Consider the following 24788-nt stretch of genomic DNA (forward strand, 5'->3'; position numbering starts at 1 on the left):
TTCTTGTTCCCGTTTTTTTTTTTTTTTTTTTTTCAGCGTAGGAGAGACTTTTTGAACTGAAGGGGTGAGGCAGAGGCCCATATTCTCGGTTATTGAAGCTCCCTAACACCTCTTCCTAAGCGATTTATTTGCATGTTTCACCTGGCTGTCGTCGTCGGTGTTATTTAAATCTTTCTAATATCACCAAACTCCTCGTAAATAACGTGCAAAATATATTAACTGGCCGTATCCAAAAATAAATCGCAAAGGAAGAGGTGCTTGAGAGAATACGGGCCATAGTCTTCATTCGCTTCTACGTTATTGAGGCCTATCCTAAGGGGAATAAAATCGCCTGGTGACAGCAAGTACATAATAAAATATACGTCCCGTCTTTGGATTGTAGTGGCTAAAATAACTTACGAATGGGGGTCTTAGGTTGAGAGAGAGAGAGAGAGTCTACGATGGGTCTTATCTGAATAAAATCGTCTTGCTGTTTATACTCAGACTAAACTGCCAGTGTTATAAACTGTGGTCAGGGGATTTATGGGAACTGTTTCTGAACCCATCACTACGAGAGCTTTCTTCTAAACCGAATAAAATCGTTTGGCAGTAAAGAGAATAAGATACAGTACAAGAACGGAGTGGGATTCTCAGACGTATTTACGATCGATTCCCCGTCGTAGTTTAGATATGGTTTTACAGGAAGAGCTAGAGAAGGGAAGGTTTTTCACTCTATTCCTTGATCTTTCTGCAGGAAACAGTTATAACCTGCTGTCATTTTTTGTGGTAACTTAAGACTTATTAATGAAGTTAGCGTAGGACAAAGAGGAAAACTCGAGCCTTCTTGTCTCTCCTACATGTCAAAACCCGAGTTACGAGAGGGAGTTGATCGTATGTGTGTTTGTGTGTCTCGATCCAGGCTTCGTACTGAAGGAGGTAGACTTGGGCGAATGTTGAAAATTGTTGTCAAATACTTCGTCTATTTGGGCCAGGTTTGAAGGATGGAGGTTGTGATAGATTAGGTGAAGACAGGCTTGTATGGTAGATCAGATGGTTGGGGCATGTTAGACTGGGCTCTAGTATGATAGGTTGTCAGGCTTCACTATACACACAGAATGATTAAATAGAAATGACTAAAGCAGGGATAATGGCGAGATATTCACAGGGCCGAATACATCACAGAAAACAGAACGGCCGCCAAGGAGCCTTGCCGCCTGACAGTGAAGCCATATTAATAACCGCGACAAAACGCACTTATCACCCCATTTCTTCACTCTCAGTCTCGCTGTTGGGATTGATTACTTTTGTTTATCTCTAGTATTATTAAAATGAACGTGGAGATAAATTGTGAAGGTTATTTTTTTAGTTGTGGCGGTAGTGGTGGTGGGCGTAGTAACTCGAATTCTCGTTGGTTAAGGAGGCTCCCCAACACCTTTTTTGGGAGTTGGGTGGTTCAGTGGTAGAACGTCGGACTCAGGCCAGGGGGGGTCGTGAGTTCGAGCCACACACGGTAGCTGCCATACCGAGAGGGGTAGCTCACTCCTGTCGTCTAGCAGGGCTATATTAGGTCTAGCTCGGGGGAACATTTTTCCCAATACCTCTTCCTTAGCGATTTATTTTTGGACCTGGCTGGTTAATATCCTTTTGTAGATTATTTGTGCAGAGTTTGGTAATATTAGTAGGATATATATAGAAAACAGAATAGGACAGTAAGGTGGGTGTAATTAGCAAAATAAATTGCTTAGGAAAAGGTATTAGGGACCTTCCTTAATCGACGAGAATACGGACTTGGAGTTTCGTCTGTCTGTCCACCTGCCATATATATATATCGTTAGCAATTTGCATACCGGCGTTTAATATTATCGACCGTAGTTGTTCATACATTTCTCTAGCTTTCGCAGTTCATTCATTTTTATATCTATCTGTTAGTCTAACTGCATTTATCCATCTGCTGTATTTCAGTCTATCTAGGTATCTACCGGTATCTATCTTATCAGCGTCTGTATGTATCATCGGCATCCATCCATCTCTCTACCCCTCTGTTTACTGGAATTTGCACTTTATTTTTACTTTTTTTTTTTACAGAAGATTAAAAAGAGGCAGGAAAAACAAGTATAAAAGAATACATACAACAAGTCCATCCGTGTATATGTATGTTGCTGTTTATCTGTCTATCCATCTATCTAGCTTATATAATTGTACGTAACCTTATCTTGCCCCACCTGTATTTATTCATGTCATCCCAGGCCCCCCTCCATCATATACTCATGTATTAATCACATTATTACATGCGTTCGTTCTTGTTTATGTGAATATTTGAGAGAGAGAGAGAGAGAGAGAGAGAGAGAGAGAGAGAGAGAGAATCTTAATTATTTAATCATTTATACCTAGGTATTCGTTTATACGGGAAAAAGTGCACTTGAAATATGGCGCCAAAGCCCTTGACACTACTGCCCTACTTCCATGTTTACCCTAAGGTCGCCAGCCTCCCGCGCTGCCCACCACTCGCTCATAAAGCTCAAAAATAAAAAGTATATGGGGCAGGGAGGATGAGAATAGGGTGAGACATGGGGATATTAATATTAACCCAAATATTTAAACGGACGCCTTTGCCACCAGTGCTAGACTGGCCGCCCTTGTAACGGTTTTCATGTGGATTTTTACCTTTCCGTCCGAGTAATGAGCTCCGCGATCTACCGCAACACAGTTGCTGTTTTTCCCTTGAGATTAGGATCATCTCCGTTTATTACATACCGAGATTAGCTAGTAATCACCGTAAGAAATTAATCATAGAAATAAACGTTCTCGAAGGCAGGAGTCTCGTAAAAGGGATTTTATGGGTGGCTAGTAATTATTTTTAGCTAGTGGAAATTGCCACCTCTATAGACGGCCTGTCCTAATAGGTAGGTTCTAATCCTGTAGTGCTGAAGATTTCCCTTAGTGTAATAGAATTGTATGACGGTTAGCAGAATGAAATACTGCAGTGAGGGCCCAACTTCTAAGGGCAACTTACATTTTTATATTGCTTATTTACATTTAGAAATCAATCTTCATGAGTAGAAAGATTTTATTTAGCATGAGAAATGAATAACTTGCTTTTGCGAGTTGCATTCAGATATTATCAAAACATTTATCACAGTCATCTGGTAGAGAAAAAGTACACTACTCCCCCACCCCCTACCTGACTGACTAACGGGGGTTGGGGTATCGGGGACATGTTGGGATGGAGAGGGGGGAGGCCAGGAGATATGTTGGCAGTGGGGATGGAGATGGGAATGGGGATGGGGGATGGAGGGACAGGCGGGGAGAGTGAAGGGGGGAATAGAATGACAGGTGGGGATGGGGAGGGATGATGGAAGGACAGGTGGGTGGGTTTTCTTGTTGTGTGTGGCGGGGCTGGGGAGGCGAGTGGAGCAGGCTGGGACAGAGGGAGGTCTCAGAGTATGTGTTTCGGTAGTGTGGCGCTGTTTGTGGTGGAGCAGGTGGGGAGGTCGCGGAGTGAGAGGGAGGACCTTAGAAAGTGAAAGATAAAAGGGTGCTACGAGAAATGAGTGAAAGATAAAATAGTGATACAGGAAGAGTGAAAGATTTTACATAGCGACACAGAAAATGAAAGATAAATAGTGATACAGGAAATGAGTGAAAGATGAAACAGTGATACAGGAAATGTGTGAAAGATAAAAGAGTGATACAGGAAATGAGTGAAAGATAAAAGAGTGACACGAATTTAGTGAAAGATAAAAGAGTGACACAGGAATTTAGTGAAAGATAAAAGAGTGATACGGGATGTGAGTGAAAGGTGAAATAGTGACGGGAAATAAGTTAAAAATGAAATAGGGATACAGGAAATGAGTGAAAGATGAAATAATGATACAGGAAATTAGTGAAAGGTGAAATAGTGACACAGGAAATATGTGAATGATTAAATAGGGATACAGGAAGTGAGTAAAAGATGAAATAGGTATACAGGAAGTCAGGGACAGATGTGACACCGGAAATGAAAGATAAAATTGGAATACAGGAAATGATACAGAGGAGAAAATAAAAAAGCATGATAATGTGCATGATGAGTGATAAAGAAACTTACCAGGTACAGTAGAAATTTAGAAAAAAATTATGGTTAAGTGTGAGAGGGATGTGGTCAGCATGAGAAAGATAAGAGAGTGATAATGGAAATGATTTAATGTAGAGAGAAATGAGGAAGATGCTAGTGCTTATGGTGAGTGAGACGAAAGAAGAGAACAAGGTAGATAATTAAATACAAATAGAAATAGTCAAAGATTGAAGGCCAATAAAGGAAATTATAGACAAATAAATTAGAAAAGTATGTCCAGTGAGTAATAGAGAGAATGAGAGAGCACTATTGAGAGTTAGATAGAAAAATTGTTAACTGTGTATGGTGAGTGTGAAGGAGGAGGTTGGAAAGAGAAAAGAATGGTCGAGGAAATGAGAAAATGATACGGAAAACGAAAAAGGTATGGTAGTGTGTATGGTGACTAAGATGAGAAAATGAAGTAGAAGTAGGTAATTGACAGAAGAGTGATACAGGCCTATGATTGACGAATGTGGTAGAGGAAAGGAAATGATTAGAGGGAAATTAAAGAGTAGTTGACAGCATGGCGGGTGAGAAGAGAGGGTTAGGCAGTGAATTTCGAAAACGTTCAAGGAAAGATGATAAAGATGGAAATGTGAAAGTATGAATAAAGTGTGTCTGGTGGGTGGGAGGGAAGGGTGAAAAAGCTAGAGAGGAGAGAGTAATAGAGAACATAAGATCATAAATGGTGAGGGTCGAAGAGCGCCAGGAAAAGTGCAGAGAAGTAGGTGGAAAAAGTAAAATATAAGGGAAACGGTAACCAATACAGGGTAGCGTGGGAGTAAAGATAAACAAGTAATTGAGAAAATACAAGGAAAATTATACAGGCTGAACAACACGAAAGGAAGATGATGAAAATAAGGATATCACTGTGAAAGTGAAGCTTTGACCTTGTTGGAGGGATTTAAGTCGAGAGTGAGAGCAGTAGAAATGAGTTATTTGAGAGGAGCATATGGAGTCACATGGAGAGACAGACTGACAAATGAGGGGGTGAAGGAGCGTTGTGGTGTGGATGTGGATGTGACAGGAAGCGTTAAGAGAAACACATTGAGGTGGTTTGGCTACTGTATATGGAGAGGATAGAGAGTGAGAGACTGACGAGGAGAATGTATATGAGTGAGGTGGAGGGAGGGAGAGGGAGGGGGAAGCCAAGGATGAGATGGAGGGATGGAGTGGAGAGGTATATTAGAGAGGGGGGGGGGTGAGCTGAGAACAGGGCAGTGAAATGGCGGGGGACAGGGCGACATGGAGGCGATTTGTTTGTGGCCACCCCTAACGGAATTAAGGCGTCTGGCAATAGGTAGACAGATAGATTAACTTCAGTGTGTTTAGCGAATGGAAAGAGCTATAGACCAAAATGGAAGAACAGGAGGAGGAAAGAAAATTAGAAAAGATAAATGTAGCAGATGTGTCGAGCAAAATCCAATGATAGACATAGAGAACAAGGGATAAAGGTGGAAAATAGAGACGGAAGTGAAAGAAGAAAGGGCACAGAAGAAAAAACGAAGGATAACCTTAAAAAAGAAGAGACAGGCAAATAGAGAAAGATCGCGGCAAGTCAAGAAAGAATACTATGAAGATATTGGAACAAGTGTAAAAGCCCTAGATAGATGCTGGAGCTTCAGATGTCTAATGCATTTTATTACTAAAGTCACAGAAGTCTATGGACATGAAGGAAAGGAGCTTCAAGGCCTTGATGTGGGACGTAATAAGATCTGCGGGAGCGAAGCACATAGTTTCCGAAAAATCATAGCGATGCTCCCACATCTAAATTATATATATATATAAGAACTGACGAAGAGAGAAGAAGAAACATCGAAAGAGTCAGTCATGTCCAGAAAACAGTTAAAAGGAATTGAAGAATAGAGAAAGAAATATTGATAGATAAAGGCAAAAGAATATTAACAGAGGAAGAATAATGCCTGCATCTGATTACAATGCGTTCAGAAAATAAAAGTGGAAGACAAAGAATAGTGTAAGAAAATATCAATATCAAAGCTAAAATCGTGAAAGAAATAGGAGACATCAAAAAAATTAAAATATTGAGAAAAACGTTTGAAAAAAAAAAAATACCAGTGATAAAGTATTGAAATCTAAAGGACAAATTAATCGCTGGACTTGTGAATATTGCATTCGTGTTTATTTCCATTTTTGTAACTAAGGACTGTCACCTTGTGGGGATAGGAAGCTATGTGACACCTCATCTGTATCCCTTCAGTCAAGTAATAGTCGCCATTTCTGCTATCTTCAGACGCTTTTATTTGCTGTAGAGAGACTTTTCTAACTGCAGGGAGATTAGATACAGCCTTACTATTAACTCCTTCATTTCTGTGGAACTCTTCCGAATTAAACAAAATCATCTAGAGATAGTGGGAATCGACCTGATAAAAAAAAAATAATAATAACGATTCAAGGGGATAAGAACGTATAGTATGTATGCGTAGGCCTGGTGCGCGTTGCCATTCAAGTGTATGTTATTGTATGCAGTTTTTGTCGTTATCATAATGATGTGAAGTAGAAGATAATCGTAAAATGTATTACGCAAACTCTGGTAATTATGTCACGAAGCCTCCTAACCTCACAAAAACTCGGCCTTTGAGTGATTGTGTATCGTATTAATTTTGTTCATGTTCACTTCTGAGTCCCATATTCATCCACTCATTGTATTGACGTCTTTCATAATTGTTTTTGCTACCACCAAAGGATATTATTGAGTTTATGGGAGAGTTTTCGAACTGAAGGGGTTTGATGTAGCCCTCATTAACCCCTCGAACAACAGTTGGTCTCCCCTCAGCCGAATATAATTGTCAAGCGGTAGCTGGAATGAAGAACAAAAGATGCCATAGTAGAGATGAGGCAAAGTGTGCTGTGGTTTATCATTTATTATGATGGTGTACTACACAAATTTACATACGAGGATTGTGTAACGGTGGTTTACTGTATTTTCTGTAGGAGGACTGTGTAGTGTTGTTTATTGTCTCTTCATGTACCCTTTTATTATTGTGCATTGCTTTCCGAATCAAAGAACTGTGGTAGGTGTTAGTGCTGGTGATGGTGGTGAGGTGAGACGAGATGAGCGAGGGTGTGGCAACTGAGCCTCCCCCTCCCCCGGGGTGTATGGACCCTGCCCTGGGAGTAAGTGACCCTGCCCTCGACTTCCACCTCACCGTCAGCGAGCCTATCAATATCATCAAGAAGAAGGACTCGCCTAATCCTGCAGAGGACAAGAGTGGGAGTCCTGCACGTGTTAGACGGAAAATGGTTGGTAGTTCCCTCGCCCGGGCATTCAGGAAAGTGTTTAGAAGCAGAACCCCCTCGCCCAGTACCAGTGAACGCGAAGAGGAAGCCTATTCAGAGTCCGAGGAAGGAAAATTTCAGGTATCCAGTGACTCGGACTTCCAGGATGGGTCGCAGCCTTACTTGTGCGTGCCTGAGGGTGACATTATTACCTCATCTGAACTGCCCATGCTCTCTAGACTCAATAATAACAGTGTAATTAACACCCCTAATGAGGACAAGTGCGGTTTGAGTGTGACCGATTTCCCGCCTCCTCGCACGCATGTAATGGGTAAATCGCAGACTTACTCCGCACTCTCTGAAGCACTTCACCATGCATTCTTAGAAGGCATGATATGTAGCGGAGCAGAAGATGTCAGTCTTTTGTCAAGCGAGGAGCTGAATAGTAAGAGCGATAACGAAAACTGTAAGTCGATAGAACTTGCTTTGAACAATAAGAAAAGCACGAGTTGTGTGTTGTCTGAAGTTAGGGAGAAACTGAAAAGCACACTCGATTCCCCGAAGTGCCTGTTGGTGCCCACGAGGTCTGACTTATCCAGGTCACATTCCGAACTGTCTGAAGTAGTCACCGACGATGACAGCAGCTCGCACCACAGCCAGGAGGACAGACACGAGCCACTTTCACAGCAAGACAGTGAGCCAAGGAGTCTGTTTGGCAACCTGTTCAGTTCGCGTCGCCCCTCTCTCCTACCCTCAGGCATTGATGACCCAAAGCCAGAGGACACCGCGTCAAGCCCCAAGCTCAAAGTGAAAGACCTGCCTGCCACACCTGGCCATTGTGACCAGGTCAAGGGGCACAAGAAACTCGGCGACAGACTGAGCAAAGTGGCAGAAGTAAGTGGTGACTTTTTTAGTGGATGGCATACTACTGTAGTAACCAAGATTAAAGTACAGTATGATGATTGGACGTAAACTTACTTTCAGTTTAACATGTCACTGTCTTTATTTGTTCCTTTTATTTCTCAGTCACTTCTGCTCAAACAGTCGGAGTATGTATGCTCTCGTGCAGTTGTCCACTTATATGATGTGATATATTTCTAGATGTGATTGGAATTTTTTTTCTTTTTTTTTCATTAACTGCGTGAAGACTCTGTCACGCTTAGCATTGACTAATGTACCATTAGAGAGAGAAAAGTTAAACAATTTTAAAGATTCTACAATCTGTCTTGGTGTTAAGTGAAGACGAAGGGGAGCTGCAAGGCTCGGTGAATGAGTTTGAAAGTGTGTGTAAGAAATGGAATTTAAAGGTGAATGTAGGGAAGAGTTGATTGAACAACGGTAAAGATAATGATTGCCAGGATGTAATAGTATTACCCTAATGTCTTCGCATTCAGTTTCAGTATTTTTTCAGTTCCGCATATTTATATATATATATATATATATATATATATATATATATATATATATATCATCTGCATATTTGTTGTTCCCAGCTCTTTTCCTTAAAACAAAAGTATGAGAACAATATTAACATAAACCATGATAATTACTTACAAAAGGATTTCCCCATGTTTATTTTTTGTACAGTCTGCATTGTCAAGTAACCATCTCAAGACCCGACGAAAGTATGCAAGATAGTAAAACTGTGGAATATAAGCTTAAATAAAGCACAATGACCTTAGCTATAAGTCTACATCCGGCATGACTAAAGACAGTGGCGTACCTGAGGGGGGGTGGGGGGTTCTGTTTGAAACTGTCCCCCGGGCCCCCAATTGAGAGGGCCCTCAAAAGCCTTAAAAATTTATAAGCTTTTTAATTAATATTTAATAATATGTATAATCATCCCGTCAATCCCGGCTGAGATATTAGATAAGTTTTGAGAATTAGGGGGGCTAGGTTCTTTGCAGGGCCCCACAAAGAACCTAGCCCCCCGGGCCCCAAAATCTCTTGGTATGCCCCTGACTAAAGACCAATCGTATTGTAATTTAGCCCCATCATCACGGTGATGCCTTTGTTGTATTCTTGCTGCTGACGACTATTTTATTCAGTTTAAGACTCTCGAAGTTTGGTCTCACCAAATCTGTACAAAATCATCTGTAGCCTACCCGTTTTATCCTAACATGGACCAGATTTTCGTCATTTTCCAGCCTCTGTCACATAGCTGATTGACAGAAAAAGATAATGCTACAGCTCTACGTTCTTTCCATAGCACTACTTCTTGACCGGGATCATTTTATTGAGTTAATCTGTTCCCACAACTCAGCATTCAAGATGGAGGGATGGCAATTTTAGGCCAAGTTAGAACGAAAGGGGTGTTAGTCATGAAAAAGATACAATAGACGCCGTCGCACTGAACGGGCCAGAATCTACTGATGTAACTTATTCCAACTCGCCCCCCGATAAAACCATTTATCGTTCCTTAACCCCCCGTACTTAACTGAGCCCGATTCATAAACAAACAACGATCAGTCCCAAGTCTTAACTCGATATTTATTTTGCAGGAAGAACAAGAGACATGAGATTCTACACACACTTTTCCTTGTCCATCATATATATCAAAATAACTAAGTACAGAGATAGCCCGATTATCCGGGCTATATGGTGTTAAGGGGTGCCTGATTAATCCGAAAGCACGATTAATCCGGCTGAAACACAAGTACTGTACTGTTAGACTGATTTATTTACCGGTAAATGTACACTTAAGTACCAGAAAGACCTTTCCAGTTCAATGTATATTCCTCCAGCTTGTTTCAGTATTTTTCAGACTATATTCAGTTCGGTAAATCACGTTTTCTTACTGAAAGATTTCCTCCCTGTTAGTATCGTCACGTTCTAAAGCTGTACCTACGATTGTTTCCAGCACAATGGACGAAACTCATCGTACTCAAATGTGGACTTCGTTTCCCAACTTCCCAACTGAAGATTAGGTTAGGTTACATTATTAGGTGCAGTTAAGCTAGGTTAGGCCAGGTTTAAACACTTAGATTAGAACAGTGTCTTCTACCATTACGTTAACGAATTAAAGAGTCGTCACACCAGAACAGATAAAAACAGCGGGGAAAGATTTAACAAGAAATGTTTATTTACCAACCCAGAAATAATCAGAAAAATATAACAGACTATCAGGATGAACTGATTTGGTAAGGTGCTTTTACCGCTTACAGCAAAGCGTATGTTTACCCCCCTCAAATACTCAATGTTCGTGAGTTCAGAAATTTGTGTACTCCCGTGGCAGACCTTGAAACCATTTTTCAAAGTTATAAAGTCAGTTTCTTTTTCTTACAGATGTGAAAAGACTCGTCTGGTACACCTGGCTTTTTCCCCTCCTCCCTAAACCCATCTTGTGATTTGTTATGATTCGTGAAAGAAAATTAGGGGGCATGTTACATTAGAATTTAAACATAAAGTTAGGGTGCATGTTACTTTAGCATTTAAACATATCGGCGAAAACATCTGGGATGAAAGGACCGCCGAGCTGTTTGGGATTGTAGAGTAGGGTCGTATAAACATACCAGTGACCTTGGTTCCCTTCCCATAATTGTTCGCAGTGTTTATGGCTCTCCCTAACTTAACGTTACTGACACCGGTACAGTAAAGCATTGTTCAAGGCTAACAGCCATAAGGGGTTAATGGAATACATTATTGTTTGTATCAATACTCTCTTTCACACATACACGAACGAACAAAAGAATGTGCAATAAATGTACACTTAACTGTAAGGAGCAGAAATAACTGTATGCTCTGTCGGTCCGAAATGTGTTGGGAAGCGACATCGAACAATGAATGTGGAACTGAATGCCACCTTACAAGAACACTTGAGATGAAAGTATTTTTTCTTATTAGTAAACATAATTGTTCCATTTCGTCCCCTATAATTGTGAAACTCTTAAATTTTCGTCCAAGCATACAGCATAATAACCTTACCAATTCAATTCATATTCTCTAGTTTGTTTTTGTATTTTTCTAGTTTGTTTTCTTATTATCATAACGTTCCTTAAGCCTTACCTACGTTTGTTTCCAGCATATTGGAAGAAACTTACTCATAATTAGGGTGCATGTTACATTAGCATTTAAACATATCGGCGAAAACATCTGAGATGAAGTGGCAGGCCGCCTGACTGTTTGAGATGGTAGAGGAGGGTCGTGAAAACATTCCAGTGACCTTCGTTCCCTTCCCATAATTGTTCGCAGTTTTTTATAGCTCTCCCTAACCCAACATCCTGACACCGGTACAGTAAAGCATTGTTCGAGGCTGACAGCTATGATGGGGTTAATGGAATGCATTATTGTTTGTATTAATTCTCTCTTTCACACATACAGTACACTTAAGAACGAACAAAAGAGTGAACAGTAAATGTAAGAGGAAGAAATAACAATGCTCTGTTGGTCCGAAATGTGTTGGGAGGCGCGATACCTAACGAAAAATGCAGAACTCAATGCTAACTTACGAGAACACATGAGATGAGTATTTTTTTTTTTTCTGATAAGCAGACATTCTTGTTTCATTTCGTTCCCTAAAACTAGGAAACCCATTACTTTTCGTCTAAGCATACAGCCTAAAGACCTCACCAATTCACTTCATATTCCTCCAGTTTGTTTTCTGTGTTTTTCTATTTTGAGGGTAGTAAATTACCTTCTCTTGCTGAAAGATTTTCTCTTTTATCACGTTCTTTAAGCCGTACCTACAATTCCTTAGGGCATAATGGATGAAACTCATCGTACACAAAAGTGGATTTAGTTTCCCAATTTCCCAACTGGAGCCCAGGTTAGGTCAGGTTAGGTTAAATTATTAAGTAGTTAAGCAAGTTAGGCTACGTCAGGAGTAACAGTTGCCTCACCAAACTCCATCCTACCACCCTTGTGATCGAGTTGTGAGCAGGAGGTGTGGGTGGGGGCAGGGTGAGCAAAACTCTCTCTGGTTTATCCATGCCTCTCTCCCTAGAAACTGGATGCTTCCTGTTTAAACCGGAGCTATCGTACGGATAATTCTACGAATTACTATACCACTGAACCATTGGGTCACGGCCCGGATATACCGAAAGCTGGATAATCCGAGCCTGGATAATCGAGCTTCCACTGTACGTATAATTTTATTCTTGTCACTTTCTACTCAATAACAAGGTGCCTGGAAAGATTCTGCACTCTCATAGTTCTTCCTGTAACAGGAAATAATAGTTGCAATAGTGAATTGATTGTAAATACCGCTGTGTTTGTGTTAATTCCTCCCAACACTATGACCTCCCTAACCAGTCTCAAACTGACGACCTGTCTTAAATGAATACACACGAAGATGCTGCTTATACAAGAAACTTTTGTAATTGCAGTCAGGGTGAAAGGTGGGCAAATATAATAAAGGAAAAAAAAAAAATCTATCTATCTATTGCCAGACGCCTCAATCCCGTATGGGGTGGCCACAAACAAATCGCCTCCACGTCGCCTGTCCCCCGCCATTTCACTGCCCTGCTCCCGACTCACCCCCCCCTCTCTCATATCCCTCTCCACCCCATCCCTCCATCTCATCCTCAGCCTCCCCCTCCTCCCCCCTTCCACCTCACTCACATACACTCTCCTCATCAGTCTCTCACCCTCCATCCTCTCCACATGGCCAAAAAAATCCAGTGTGAAATATGCATGGTCTACTTGTAATTTTTTGTGCTCGACTCTGGGCATAGGCTTCACAGCCTGGTCCCAAGGCCCAGTAGTCCTCCTACATATCATACACCTTTACATGTCACCACCTCGGCACTAACACCCACCGTTCATACTGAATACATGCTAGAGCTGTCTCATACAGGACTGGTGTATTGGTACTAGAGGGGGTATTTTTACGACATGTCGGCGGGTCTTCTGGTAGATCGGTAAAGTCTGCTTTACATGAAATTCAAATCCTTAAACTACTGACTGAGCCATTGCCTAAATGCCTTTATTCTAAATATTTATAGTAACACAAGGTTGTTTATGTTTCCAGCTTTCTTGAATTGACACTAGCTGATTGGGCACTGACCCGTCAGAGTGGGTTACTGCGTGAGATGCCCCAGCAGGGGCAGTTTTCCTGCAGTTGATGGGTCTGCTCGGCCAGATAAACCGACGTTGATCAACAACAACAATAACAACAATGAAGCTGAACGTAGTTAGGAAATATTATTTTCTCACTGTTTATCATCCAATCCCTTTTATGTCCCATCAGGAGTGTATGGGTCCAGAGCTAAGCCTGCCAAATCCTGTCATTTAAGGCATAGGTTACCAGTTTCGCTTTTAAATGACATTATGTGAACAGTTAACCCAAACCAATCCTCAGATGGAAACCAAAGGATTGCATCATCCTAACCTACTCCCACTAGGCCACCAGGCATCCATTTGGTTTTATGGTTACCACCCATCATAATAAATTATTTCTTGGATTACTTGGCTTGTCATTAATGTAGAGCCACCTGAAGTTTACACAGCGTTGATTACTGTAATTGGATGGTGGGAACCCCTAAATACAAGATATTATTATTATTATTATTACAGTATTATTATTATTATTATTATTATTGTTGTTTTGTTGTTGTTGTTGTTGTTGTTGTTGTTGCTGCTGCTGCTTTGTTGTACAGATCCTATTTGCCTCGTTATAGTTGACATACTTTTGTATTAGAGTATATGTGTTCCTCTTTCCATTTGAAATGGTGGGGGACAGGGCAACATGTACTGTAGGTAATTTGTTTGTGGCCACCCCTTAAGGATTAAGGCGTCTGGCAATAGATAGATAGATAGATCTTTCCATTTACAGCTTGTACATAATCAGCATTTCAGTATATTAAAATGAGTGGATTTTTCTATTTGAAGGTTGTATTGAAACAGGGATGTGTCATGTCCCCATGGTTGTTCAGTCTTTATATGGATGGAGTTATAGGTGATACAAGGTAGGGCAGTGGATGTTGGAGTGGCCCCTAATGAGAGAAGGCAGTGTTTGGAAACTCCCTGTACTGTTGTGTGCAGCTGATACTGTGTTGTTAAGTGAAGACGAAGGGGAGCTGCAAGGCTTAGTGAATGAGTTTGGAAGAGTGTGTAAGAAATGGAATCTAAAGGTGAAAGTAGGGAAGAGTAAAGTTATGGTCTTCAAGAAAAATGATGTCAGTGAATTTACAGAGAGGTTGGATGAGGAGGAAATGGAAAATGTGAGTGAATTTAAGTACTTGGGTAGTGTGATCAGTAAGGGTGGTAGTTTAGAGGGTGAAGCGCTTGAAAGGGTACAACAAGGAAGGAAGGTTGCTGGTTCCTTGAAAGCAGTGATAAGAAACAAGGAAGTGAGCCTGGAAGTGAAAAAGTTACTACATGACAGTATTGTGATACCAACTCTAACTTATGGAAGTGAAGCTTGGCCCTTGTTGGAGGGACACAAGTCAAGAGTGAGACCAGTGGAAATGAGGAGCATGTGGAGTCACATGGAGAGACAGACTGACAAAGGAAGTGAAGGAGTGTTGTGGTGTGGATGTGGATGTGATAGGAAGCATTAGGAGAAATATATTGGGGTAGTTTGGCCACGTGGAGAGGATGGAGAGTGAGAGACTGATGAGGAGAGAGTATGTGAGTGAGGTGGAGGGAGGGAGGGGGAGGCCACGGATGAGATGGAGAGATGGAGTGGAGAGGTATATGAGAGAGGGGGTGTGAACTGGGAGCAGGGCAGTGAAATGGCGGGGGACAGGGCGACATGGAAGTGATTTGTTTGTGGCCACCCCTTACGGGATTAAGACATCTGGCAATAGATAGAATTTGAGTATCTTTATCCATCCATCTGTCTATCTGTCCATCTAGCCAAATTTTTCCAGTCTACCCTGCCTTACTTGAGATGACCCTAGCAGCAGTCTCATGATATACTACAATTGCACGGTCACGTAATTAGAGAGAGAGAGAGATTCGCTCCAACACCAGTCCTTGCTGAGTTACCATGCCTGCAATAGTCATGGATTATTTTTACTCTCCTGTCGAACAGTGTGATTTGTGGCATTTTTCATTTAAAATATTTAAATATTACTTAGAAAAATTATAGCCAATAGGAGTGATCCTTTTAATTTGTATAATTTCAGTATTTATGAGCATTGACTCGCTGCTAATACAACGGTCCTCTACATCATCGCATTGAATTACTGTACTTTTATTTGGTTTATTGAACACTGTAGTTGCTCACCTATATAAATACCAGTAAAGTGCACTTTGAGCGTGTGACAAGCAAGCAAGCATTTGTACAGATGCCTATCATCATAATTTCATCTTGGTGTAAACTTTCAGCATTTATGGTGAGGTAGTAGAACAATAACAGAAGAATAATTGAGCTAAAATATTTATTTTCTAACATTTTTTTTCCCATGCTTTCTCTCTGGATGTGCATATAGCAAGGTACCATACCATTTATCACATGCACAATGTTCAGTTCTTTGCTTAATGAACTGTGTCGGTAAATGCTTGGATATTGATCGAATGACAAAACTAAACAAAGAAAAAAAACATTCATGTAATATTATGAGTATAATATCTGATATTTAATTGTTAGAATTCATGCAAGAAAACAGTTTCAACAGGAAATATTTTAAAATTCAGTTTCATAGCGGAGCATGTCAATTGAAGCCCTTGGTACATTCCCGTGGAAAGTTGGGATTCCAAGGGGTTTCTTTGGTCTCATGAGTAAGTATACTGCATAGTTTTAAAAATTTATTTTTAAATTCAGTTTCATAGCGGAGCATGTCAGTTGAAGCCCTTGGTACATTCCCGTGGAAAGTTGGGATTCCAAGGGGTTTCTTTGGTCTCGTGATTAAGTATACTGCATAGTTTAAAAAATTTATTGAGTGTATCTGCTAACTGCTGTAAGAATCTCTTCTCAATTTCACGTAGCAGAGAAGTTATTAGCCTCTTGAAAACTATTGTGGTTAAGCCGTGTCATGTTGAGCCACTCATTTCTCAGCTGAACATAGTAAAATTGCTTCACAACACTTGCTCACTTCACATGTTTGGCTTGCTCGCTCTTAATTAAGACCTGACTTTGATTCATTCATTGAACTGACAGTCCATGTCTGTCAATCTATCTATTGCCAGACGCCTTAATCCTGTATGGGATGGCCACAAACAAATCGCCTCCATGTCCCCCCTATCCCCCACAATTGCATTGCTCTGCTCCCAGCTCACACCCCCTTCTCTCATATACCTCTCTACTCCATCCCTCCATCTCATCCTTGGCCTCCCCCTCCCTCTCCCCCCTTCAACCTTACATATACTCTCCACATCAGTCTCTTGCCCTTCATCCTCTCCACATGGCCAAACCACCTCAGTCTGTTTCTCCTAATGCTTCCTGTCACATGCACATCCACACCACAACACTGCATCCTCATTTGTCAATCTGCCTTTCCATGTGACTCCACATTCTTCTTTCAAATGACTCATTTCCACTAGTCTCATTTTTTACTTGTGTTGCTCCAACAAGGTCCAAGCTTCACTTCCATACATTAGAGTTAGTATCACAAGACTGTCATGCAGTAACTTTTTAACTTCCATGCTCACTTCTCTGTTTCTTATCACTGCTTTCAAAGAACCAGCAGCCTTTCTTCCTTGTTGTACCCTTTCAAGTACTTCATCCTCTAAACTTCCATCCTTACTCATCACACTACCAAAGTACTTAAATTCACTCATTTTCCATTTCCTCCTCATCCAGCCTCTCTGTTCATTCAGTGACTTCATTTTCTCGGAGACCATAACTTTACTCCTCCTTACATTCACCTTTAAATTCTGTTTCTTATACACTCTCCCAAACTCATTCATCAAGCCTTGCAGTTCCCCTTTGTCTTCAACAACACAGTATCAGCTGCAAGCAACAGCACAGGGAGTTTTAGCACTCTTATTAGGGCTGCTCCAGCATCCACTACCCTACTTTGTATCTCTTATAACCCCATCCATATACAGATTGAACAACCATGGAGACATGACACATCCCTGTTTGAATCCAACCTTCAAATAGAAAAATTCACTCAGTTCACTGTCCACAGGCACTGCAGCTTTAGCACCCTTATACTGTACATTGGCTTCAAAGCATTCAGCAACTTCCCATTTACTCCGTATATTCATAATACTTTCCACAGTCCTTTTCTATCCACCTTGTCATATGCTTTCTCCAAATCCATGGAGGCCGCATACAACTTCTTTCTCTTCTCTAGAAACTTTTCCACTAAAGACCTAAGAATGAATATCTGATCTACACAACCTCATCCATTCCTAAAACCTTGTTCTTCTCCAACTGATTCCTCTGTTATTTCCCTAACTCTGTAAATAAGTATCCTATGATATACTTTTCTTATTACACTAAGAAAACAAATGTCCCTTTGATTACTACACACTTCTTTTTCCCCATTTCCTATGGACAGGGGAATAATTATACCTGACTTTCAATCCTCTGGGATTTTACCTTCCTCCTAGGCCAATCTGCACATCTTCCACATCCAGTCTACTACTATCTCTCCCCCATGCTTCAGCATTTCACCACACGCTCCATCAATTCCCAGGGCCTTCCCCATTTTGATATTCTTCATTTCTTCCACAACTTTCATCCTACAGATATCTTCCTCTCTTCTCACATCCCTCCTTCTCCCAGCCATTCCCTAGCCACTTATACTTTCATTCTCTATGTTCAACAATTCCTGAAAGTGTTCTCTTCATCTGCTCACTTTTTCTTCCTTTTCCACCAGTGATCTACCATTTTTATCTTTCACTCCCAAGCTGACTTCCTTAACGCCCTGTCTGACTCTCTTTACCTCTTTCCAAAACATTTTCTTACATTTCCTCCACTTAACACTCAAATTCCTTCCAAATGCCTCATCCACTCTCTCTTAGTCTCTCTTACTAATCTTTTCACCTCTCTCCTCCTCTGCATATCGCAGAGCCTTGCGCTTGCACGTTAAATGGACATTCCTGATTGTGAGAAAAGGCTGGGTGTATCACAGCACTCTTCAAAATGAGAGCTGAGCTTGTTCCATCTGTCATCTGTCATCAGCTAATGTTTGAGAAGAATGTAAATCATATTGAAAGGGTTAAATTGCAATAACTCTGTATTTTACATGTCATAATTGTGATATAGCTGTTTATTTTTAATACTCTGTATACTTTTTTATTAAAGTATATCTTTGTTCTATCAGTTGATGTATAAGGGGAATTAATGGCATATATAGGAACATGACTTTGATGTGCATAAAATAGAAAAATATACCTAACAACTTCTTTACTATGATTATAACCTTGCCACCATCCTTTGATTTGTATTTATGACAAAATTGCACAGCTTGGCCAAGTTTTAATTATATAATTCCTTGCATTTAATAAACATCTCAGCAACCCCCCCAAAAAAAAGAATGCCCCTTAAATGTTTAAAGGGCAAAATCTGGAAAAATTTAAGATAAAAATTCTGTACATATATATGTTTATCGCTCTAATATTTACCTTTTTTATCGTTTAATGTACAATAGGACATTAATGTGTAATACAGGAAGTTGTGCCAAGTCTCCAGTGCCATTTAGAATTCAGTGGTCCTATCATGTGTAGTCCTTCCTTCATTTAATGTATGGAAGGGATGGAAAAATAAATCGCACAGCATATATGAAGAAGGAGAGATCCTATTTGGTGTGCGATGAAATACCAAATCAACAGTCATGTACTGAATCTGCACTTTTTATTGGAGAATATTATCATTTTTATCACCATATAGGTTCATACACACCTAATCATCTGAAATCCAGTCAAAATTTTGTTTTTAATTTAACTTGCATTCACCTGCTGTTGATAGTTATTTCAATGTGTAAATATTATGTGAGGTATGACCCTAACAAGAATTATCTTCCTCAGTACCTGCAACGGGGAGGGTCAAAACTAGCAGAGCAGCAGCGTCGTTTGAAGAGCCAGATCTGGAGCTCTGTTGTCACCATCGTCTTGGTTGAAGGCAAAAAGTTATTGCCAATGGACCCTGATGGCCTCTCAGATCCCTATGTTAAGTTCAGGTTGGTATGGTGTAAATTATGGTTGGGTTGGGAGAACTGAGACTACTGTAGGTTGAGTTAGGTTCAGTTAAGTTGAACTAGGTTAGATTTGGTTAGCAGGGCTGGATCCAACACACTGAAAAAAAGGGGGAGGGGGGATATTATTCCTGGCTTAATTCCCCTTTGATGTACTTAAAGAATAAGAAAATAAGAATGCTACTTTACTTTGCTTGTTCTAAATACAGAACACTAATAGAGGCAAGTTCAGATTCAGTAAGATAATTGCATGTATGTTGGTCATCACCATCATCATCATCATCCAATCCTATGTTGCCCCATGATGAGCATAGGAGCCCTGGGCTAGGCGAGTTGGTCCTGACATTTAAGATGAGAGTGACCAGCCTCACTGATCCCTGAGTAGCATTATGTGAACAATAAACCCCAGCCACTCCTTGGATAGAAACCTGCACAGGCTTAATCTAGTTGGAGTGCATTAATTGCCCACTATGTAAATATTATTATTTTATTGTTATCAGGTATTGGTCAGACTAAAATGGGTGGGCATTTACTCCCCACACTCCCTTTTCACTCCATGCCTGATGCCTGGTGTGGTCATGTTTGGTTATGTTATGTTAGGTCAGTCCGTGTTGGGTTGGTAGATTTTGTTTTGTGTTTTATACAGTTTAGTTAAGGCTAGGTCGTCACAGTGAATTAGATTAGGTTTTTGTTGTGTTTGGTAAGTTCAAGTGTTTTAAGTATACTGTACATTAAATAAGAATGTCATTGTTCAGGTCAAGGTACAGTATATCAAGTGTTTCATACAGTAAAATGCATAACATTCCAATCAGAAGAGATAATGGATCAGCTGGCTTGTGTGTTTTGCATATTCAAGATAAGGATGTTGAAAGTTACTCAAAAACATTTAGTATTCATTACATGTACACTGCACTAAAGCATGTATCAAAAGCTCTGAGTGACTCTTATCCATTCAGAATGTCAAAACTGATTTTATTTCATTAGTAATGTAGAAGGTAACTACCATAGTAGGTGAAAGCAGGTACAATACTCATTAAGGTAAATGCTTTTCTCATACATACTGTACAACTGCAGCCAGGAATTCCTTCCATGATACCTTTAACATGTTAAAATGGCACCATCATGCATATTCCATGAATGAATCTCAAGCATGGCTGCTAGCAGTTGATATGCAGTCAGATTTTGTTGGTACAGTACATGTTCTGAGACTGTGTGCCACAGTGCTGTATTTACAAGTTAGAGATATCAGGATAGGAAAGAATACCTGGTCATAGTGATACATGGTTGCACCCTTAGTTCAGTAGTTTCCCTGCACAATTCTTTCTCGGATTTTGTTATGGAAGGTGCTAGTAGTACCATTATACCTGTAATTTTTTTTTTTTTAATTTGTTATTTATAAAATGCTTCTTGATGTGGATGGAAGCCTTATACTCCAGATATTATGGAATCTTCTGGTATGAGACGTGTTTTCCTTGTATATCAGCAGACGGCATTGTTGTTCAAGGTTTATGTCACCTGTCATTGAGTGCATAATGGCAGGGCAGTTACAGTGCCAAGCTATGCCTGGTTGGGAGGGGGGGGTGTCCTGTAGCCATCCTGGCTGGGTGCCTGAGGCCACATCCACTGGCGTCAGCTGGTGGGTTTGGGGTCCCTGGTCCCCTGCCTGGACTTAGAGCTGTGCGGGTAGGCAGGGCCTGTGTTCCGTCTCCTCCATTGCTTTACTGAATATGACTAAGAATTCAAAAACCATATACAATAATGCCCGAGGAAATTAAATTAGCGAAGGGGTTCAGAGTGGCATCTTGGAATGTGGATAGCTTGAGGGGTAGAGGAGGAATGTGGTGGAGACCTTGAGCTGGAGGTGGGTATATGTCTGCTGCATACAGAAAGTTTGAGTTAGAGTAGAATCAGCAAGAATGCTTGTTGGCAAGGATTGTAGATATAACTGAATTTGGCAGGTAAGTGTAGATGTTTGTGGTAGTAAGCATTATTGTCAAAGAGAAGTAGGTGGAATGTCCTATGAATGTATTGAGATTAAGTGAAAGGATTGTACAGTGTTAAAATAGTGTTTGGAATACTCCTGGTTACATTAATATGGGCATATGCTCCACAGGGTGGTTTAGATGATTAAGGAAAGATTCTGGGATGATTTAATACTTGTGTTTGGCGGTATGGGGGTGATGAGATTGTAGTTTTTGGTGGGGGTTTAAATCATCGTGTGGATTCAGCAGCTCACGGATATGAAGGCATGCGTGGAGGATGCTGTGTGCAACAAACTTTTTAGGAAAAGAAAGAGTAGACAGATGGCATAAGTTTGGGAGTAGTAGTAGCCAGATTGACCACTCAGTTTCCTGGTCAGGAGGATTGGTAGGAGGTTAGTGAAGGATGTTTAATTTATATCAAATGAAGAGTGTGCAGTAACAGTTTGTTTGCAAAATTAGATTTTGAAATCATAGAACCCAGAAAAATTTAAACTGATCAGATTTTGGCCTAAGTCTCACAATGTAGCACAGTCAGTTTCTTTCATCAAATTACAGGTCTAAATGTGAATCTGGCACTTCTGTATGCCTTATAACAGGAATGAACATGAATATCAGTAGTTGAGAATGAGGTTTGAAATGGGAAACAAGTACAGGTGGCCCTCCACATTCATGGGAGTTAGGGGACACAGACCCTTGCAAATATGGAATATCTGTGAATGTTTGGTATGCCTTCCCATAAATGCCTCTACAGCCGCAAATCACCCCATGTGAGCAAGTGTGCACGTGCTGTACCTAATAAACCATATCTGGGACCTGAAAGTAGCATAAAATATCACAAATAGTATCAGACCAACTGTATAAAAAAAGTTTAATAACAAATGAGATTTGATTGGGTATGGTTGTACAAAGTTAGGGTAAATATGTACTGTACCTGGTGACTTCCACAGACTCCCGCAACTGAGTGCGTCTTGCACACATCCACATGAGTGTGGGCAAGTTATTAGCTACATATTTACCCTAACTTCTTACAGTCATACCCATTAAGGTCAGAGTTAACCCACCACTGTCCCTGAAGTTATGGCATACGAACTCTGATGACTTGTGACAATGATGATGAATATGACATCGATGATGTTGAAGATGATTAACCATGCAGTTACCAGTGACAGATGACCGGATGAGATGATGTGGAGTGTAACTGCATGGCATGAGGAGTTCACATGTGCGTAGACTCCACCTCATCTCCGCTGCTTGGGGTCCTTGCTTGGGGGACAGCACAGACACACGTGGAACAAAGTTATCACAAGTAAATTGCACAGTCAGGCGCAAATTTGCTCATCTAATTGCACAACAATGCACTTGTTACCTTTGAACATGTGAGAGCACAATTATTGGGCACAATAACAAAATTACGGGAGGTTTGGCATGGCAGCGTAGAGGCGGTGAAGGGACTGTGACTGTGGCAGGACACAGACTGAGGGAAAGACAGAGGAGCGCGGGAGTGCAATGGTTTGGTGCAGGCCTGGTTTGGCGCAAAATTACCCACGAGCGTCTGCACTGCTACACTTTGCGGCTGTGAACGGAATCTTGGCTCCACAGAGGGTCAATCCACGAATCTGTGAGACCCACAAAAGTTGATTCCGCGAATGTGGAAGGCCGCCTGTAAACCAGTTTACATATTGCCTCAGTACTGTTTGGATGCACAGGCTCTACAAAAGAAACTGACAGCATAGGATATAATGTAAACAAATCACTCTCCAGAGACTATATTAATGATACGGACAAGGCTATACAGCATAATTGTTTCCTTGCACTTGGTCATGTCGCCCTTGGCCTCAGTTATGTCTGGAGGCATTTGGGCACACTGTCTGCTAAATTTTGGATGTACTGTACTGTATTCTGCATTCATCTCCCTGACCCACATCTTGTCAATCTCAACCATAAGACAAGGCACTAATGAGGTGTTGCATGCCGTAAGCTTGTCCTTCACATAATTCCATGCATTTTCAGTGGAATTCAGATCCTGAGAGTACCTGGTCATTTCAGCACTTCAGTGTCATGATTTGAGAGGAATTTCACAACCGTTTTTGCATGTGACGTGGTCAGAGTCCTGCATAAAAAGTATGCAACCATGAATGTCATAAAATTGCAGGAAATGGTTGTCATGCACCTCTATGTACAGGCATACCCTGGTTTAACGATTCAACTGGTTAAGCAAAAACCCATCACTAGGTGGGGTATTGTATCTCATGATACAGTAGATTAAACATGTAAAGTATAGGAATGCTTTTTTGAGTCATGGGTTTCCCCCTCAACCGAGTCCTCAACCCACCCATACGAGCCAAAAAAAAAAGTTTAAAGCCAATCTAAATAGCCTGACAGCTGTCAAAGAAAACTCAAGCCTAAAACCGGTGCCTGTCTTGCTTGTACCCAATCAAGGTCAGTGGAGAATACAATCTCTGACTCGTATTCAAACTCGTTAGAGAAGACGCAGCAGCATTGTATATAATCCCTCCATCAGACGGTCCCAGGGTAATTAAGCAGCTGTTATGCATGATAATTAATAAATAACGCAGAATCATCAAAGGTGCAAATTGTTGTGACAGAGAATCGTTGATGTTTTGATGGGGAATGCAATCGATGATGCGATCGAGATAACCTTTTCAACAGCTCCTTTTTATGTCATTTTTGCAACTGTTCTTGTTGCTGAGCTCCTTTATTTTCTTCTCAGTTATTTTCAAACATTTATTTACAAATTCCTTTGTATTTTCAAAGTGTTTTCCCTTGAACAACCCGAATGTAAACACATGATTTATTGATCGATGATGCAATCGGGATAGCCTTTTCAATGGCCCCACTTTATGTTGCTTTTGCTACTGTTCTGGTTGATGAGCTCCTTTATTTTCTTCTCTCTTATTTTCCAACATTTATTTAGAAATACGTTTGTACAGTATTTTCTAAGCCTTTTTTTCATTGAACACCCTGAATGTAAATACTGTACATGATTTATCGATGTCACAGTTTTCATCAATACATGAAATGATTACTCTCTAAGGCTTTCATAATTATTAATATTTCTTTAAAATTATTACTGTAAAAGCTTAGTTAACCAGAATGCATGGGGATTCTTCCATTCCTGATATGGAATTTTCCAGATAACTGAATGTTACTTTTAGAAATTTTCTGGAAGATCAAACAAATGAAATAGGACCAAACTTGGGACTTTACTATATTTCATAAAGTACATAATTCAGTATTAGATACAGTACAGGTAAGATACAGTACAGGTACACTGCAATACACAGACAAGACAGCAAGAGAAATTGTACAGGATTGAACCAGCAAACATTACCAAAAATTATTTAAAGAAAAATATAGCATATGTTACAGGCCAAAATAACTTTGAAAACTTAGCTGCATACACTACTTTACCCTGTACTGTACAGAACTTGTCAAGAATTATAGGGG

General features: G+C 40.5%; 1 protein-coding gene across 1 annotated transcript in view; it reads left to right on the forward strand.

Moving 5' to 3' along the window:
- Positions 1–24788, forward strand: part of Mctp (multiple C2 domain and transmembrane region protein) — a 674963-nt gene that overhangs the window by 500086 nt on the left and 150089 nt on the right. Inside the window, exon 14 of the mRNA XM_080277510.1 lies at positions 19172–19323. Coding sequence (XP_080133636.1) covers positions 19172–19323 — 152 coding nt within the window. The remainder of the gene's footprint in view (positions 1–19171; positions 19324–24788) is intronic.

This window comes from Coenobita brevimanus, chromosome 70, assembly GCF_032717465.1.
Source record: "Coenobita brevimanus isolate Jiangsu-jjx chromosome 70, ASM3271746v2, whole genome shotgun sequence".
NCBI lineage: Eukaryota > Metazoa > Arthropoda > Malacostraca > Decapoda > Coenobitidae > Coenobita > Coenobita brevimanus.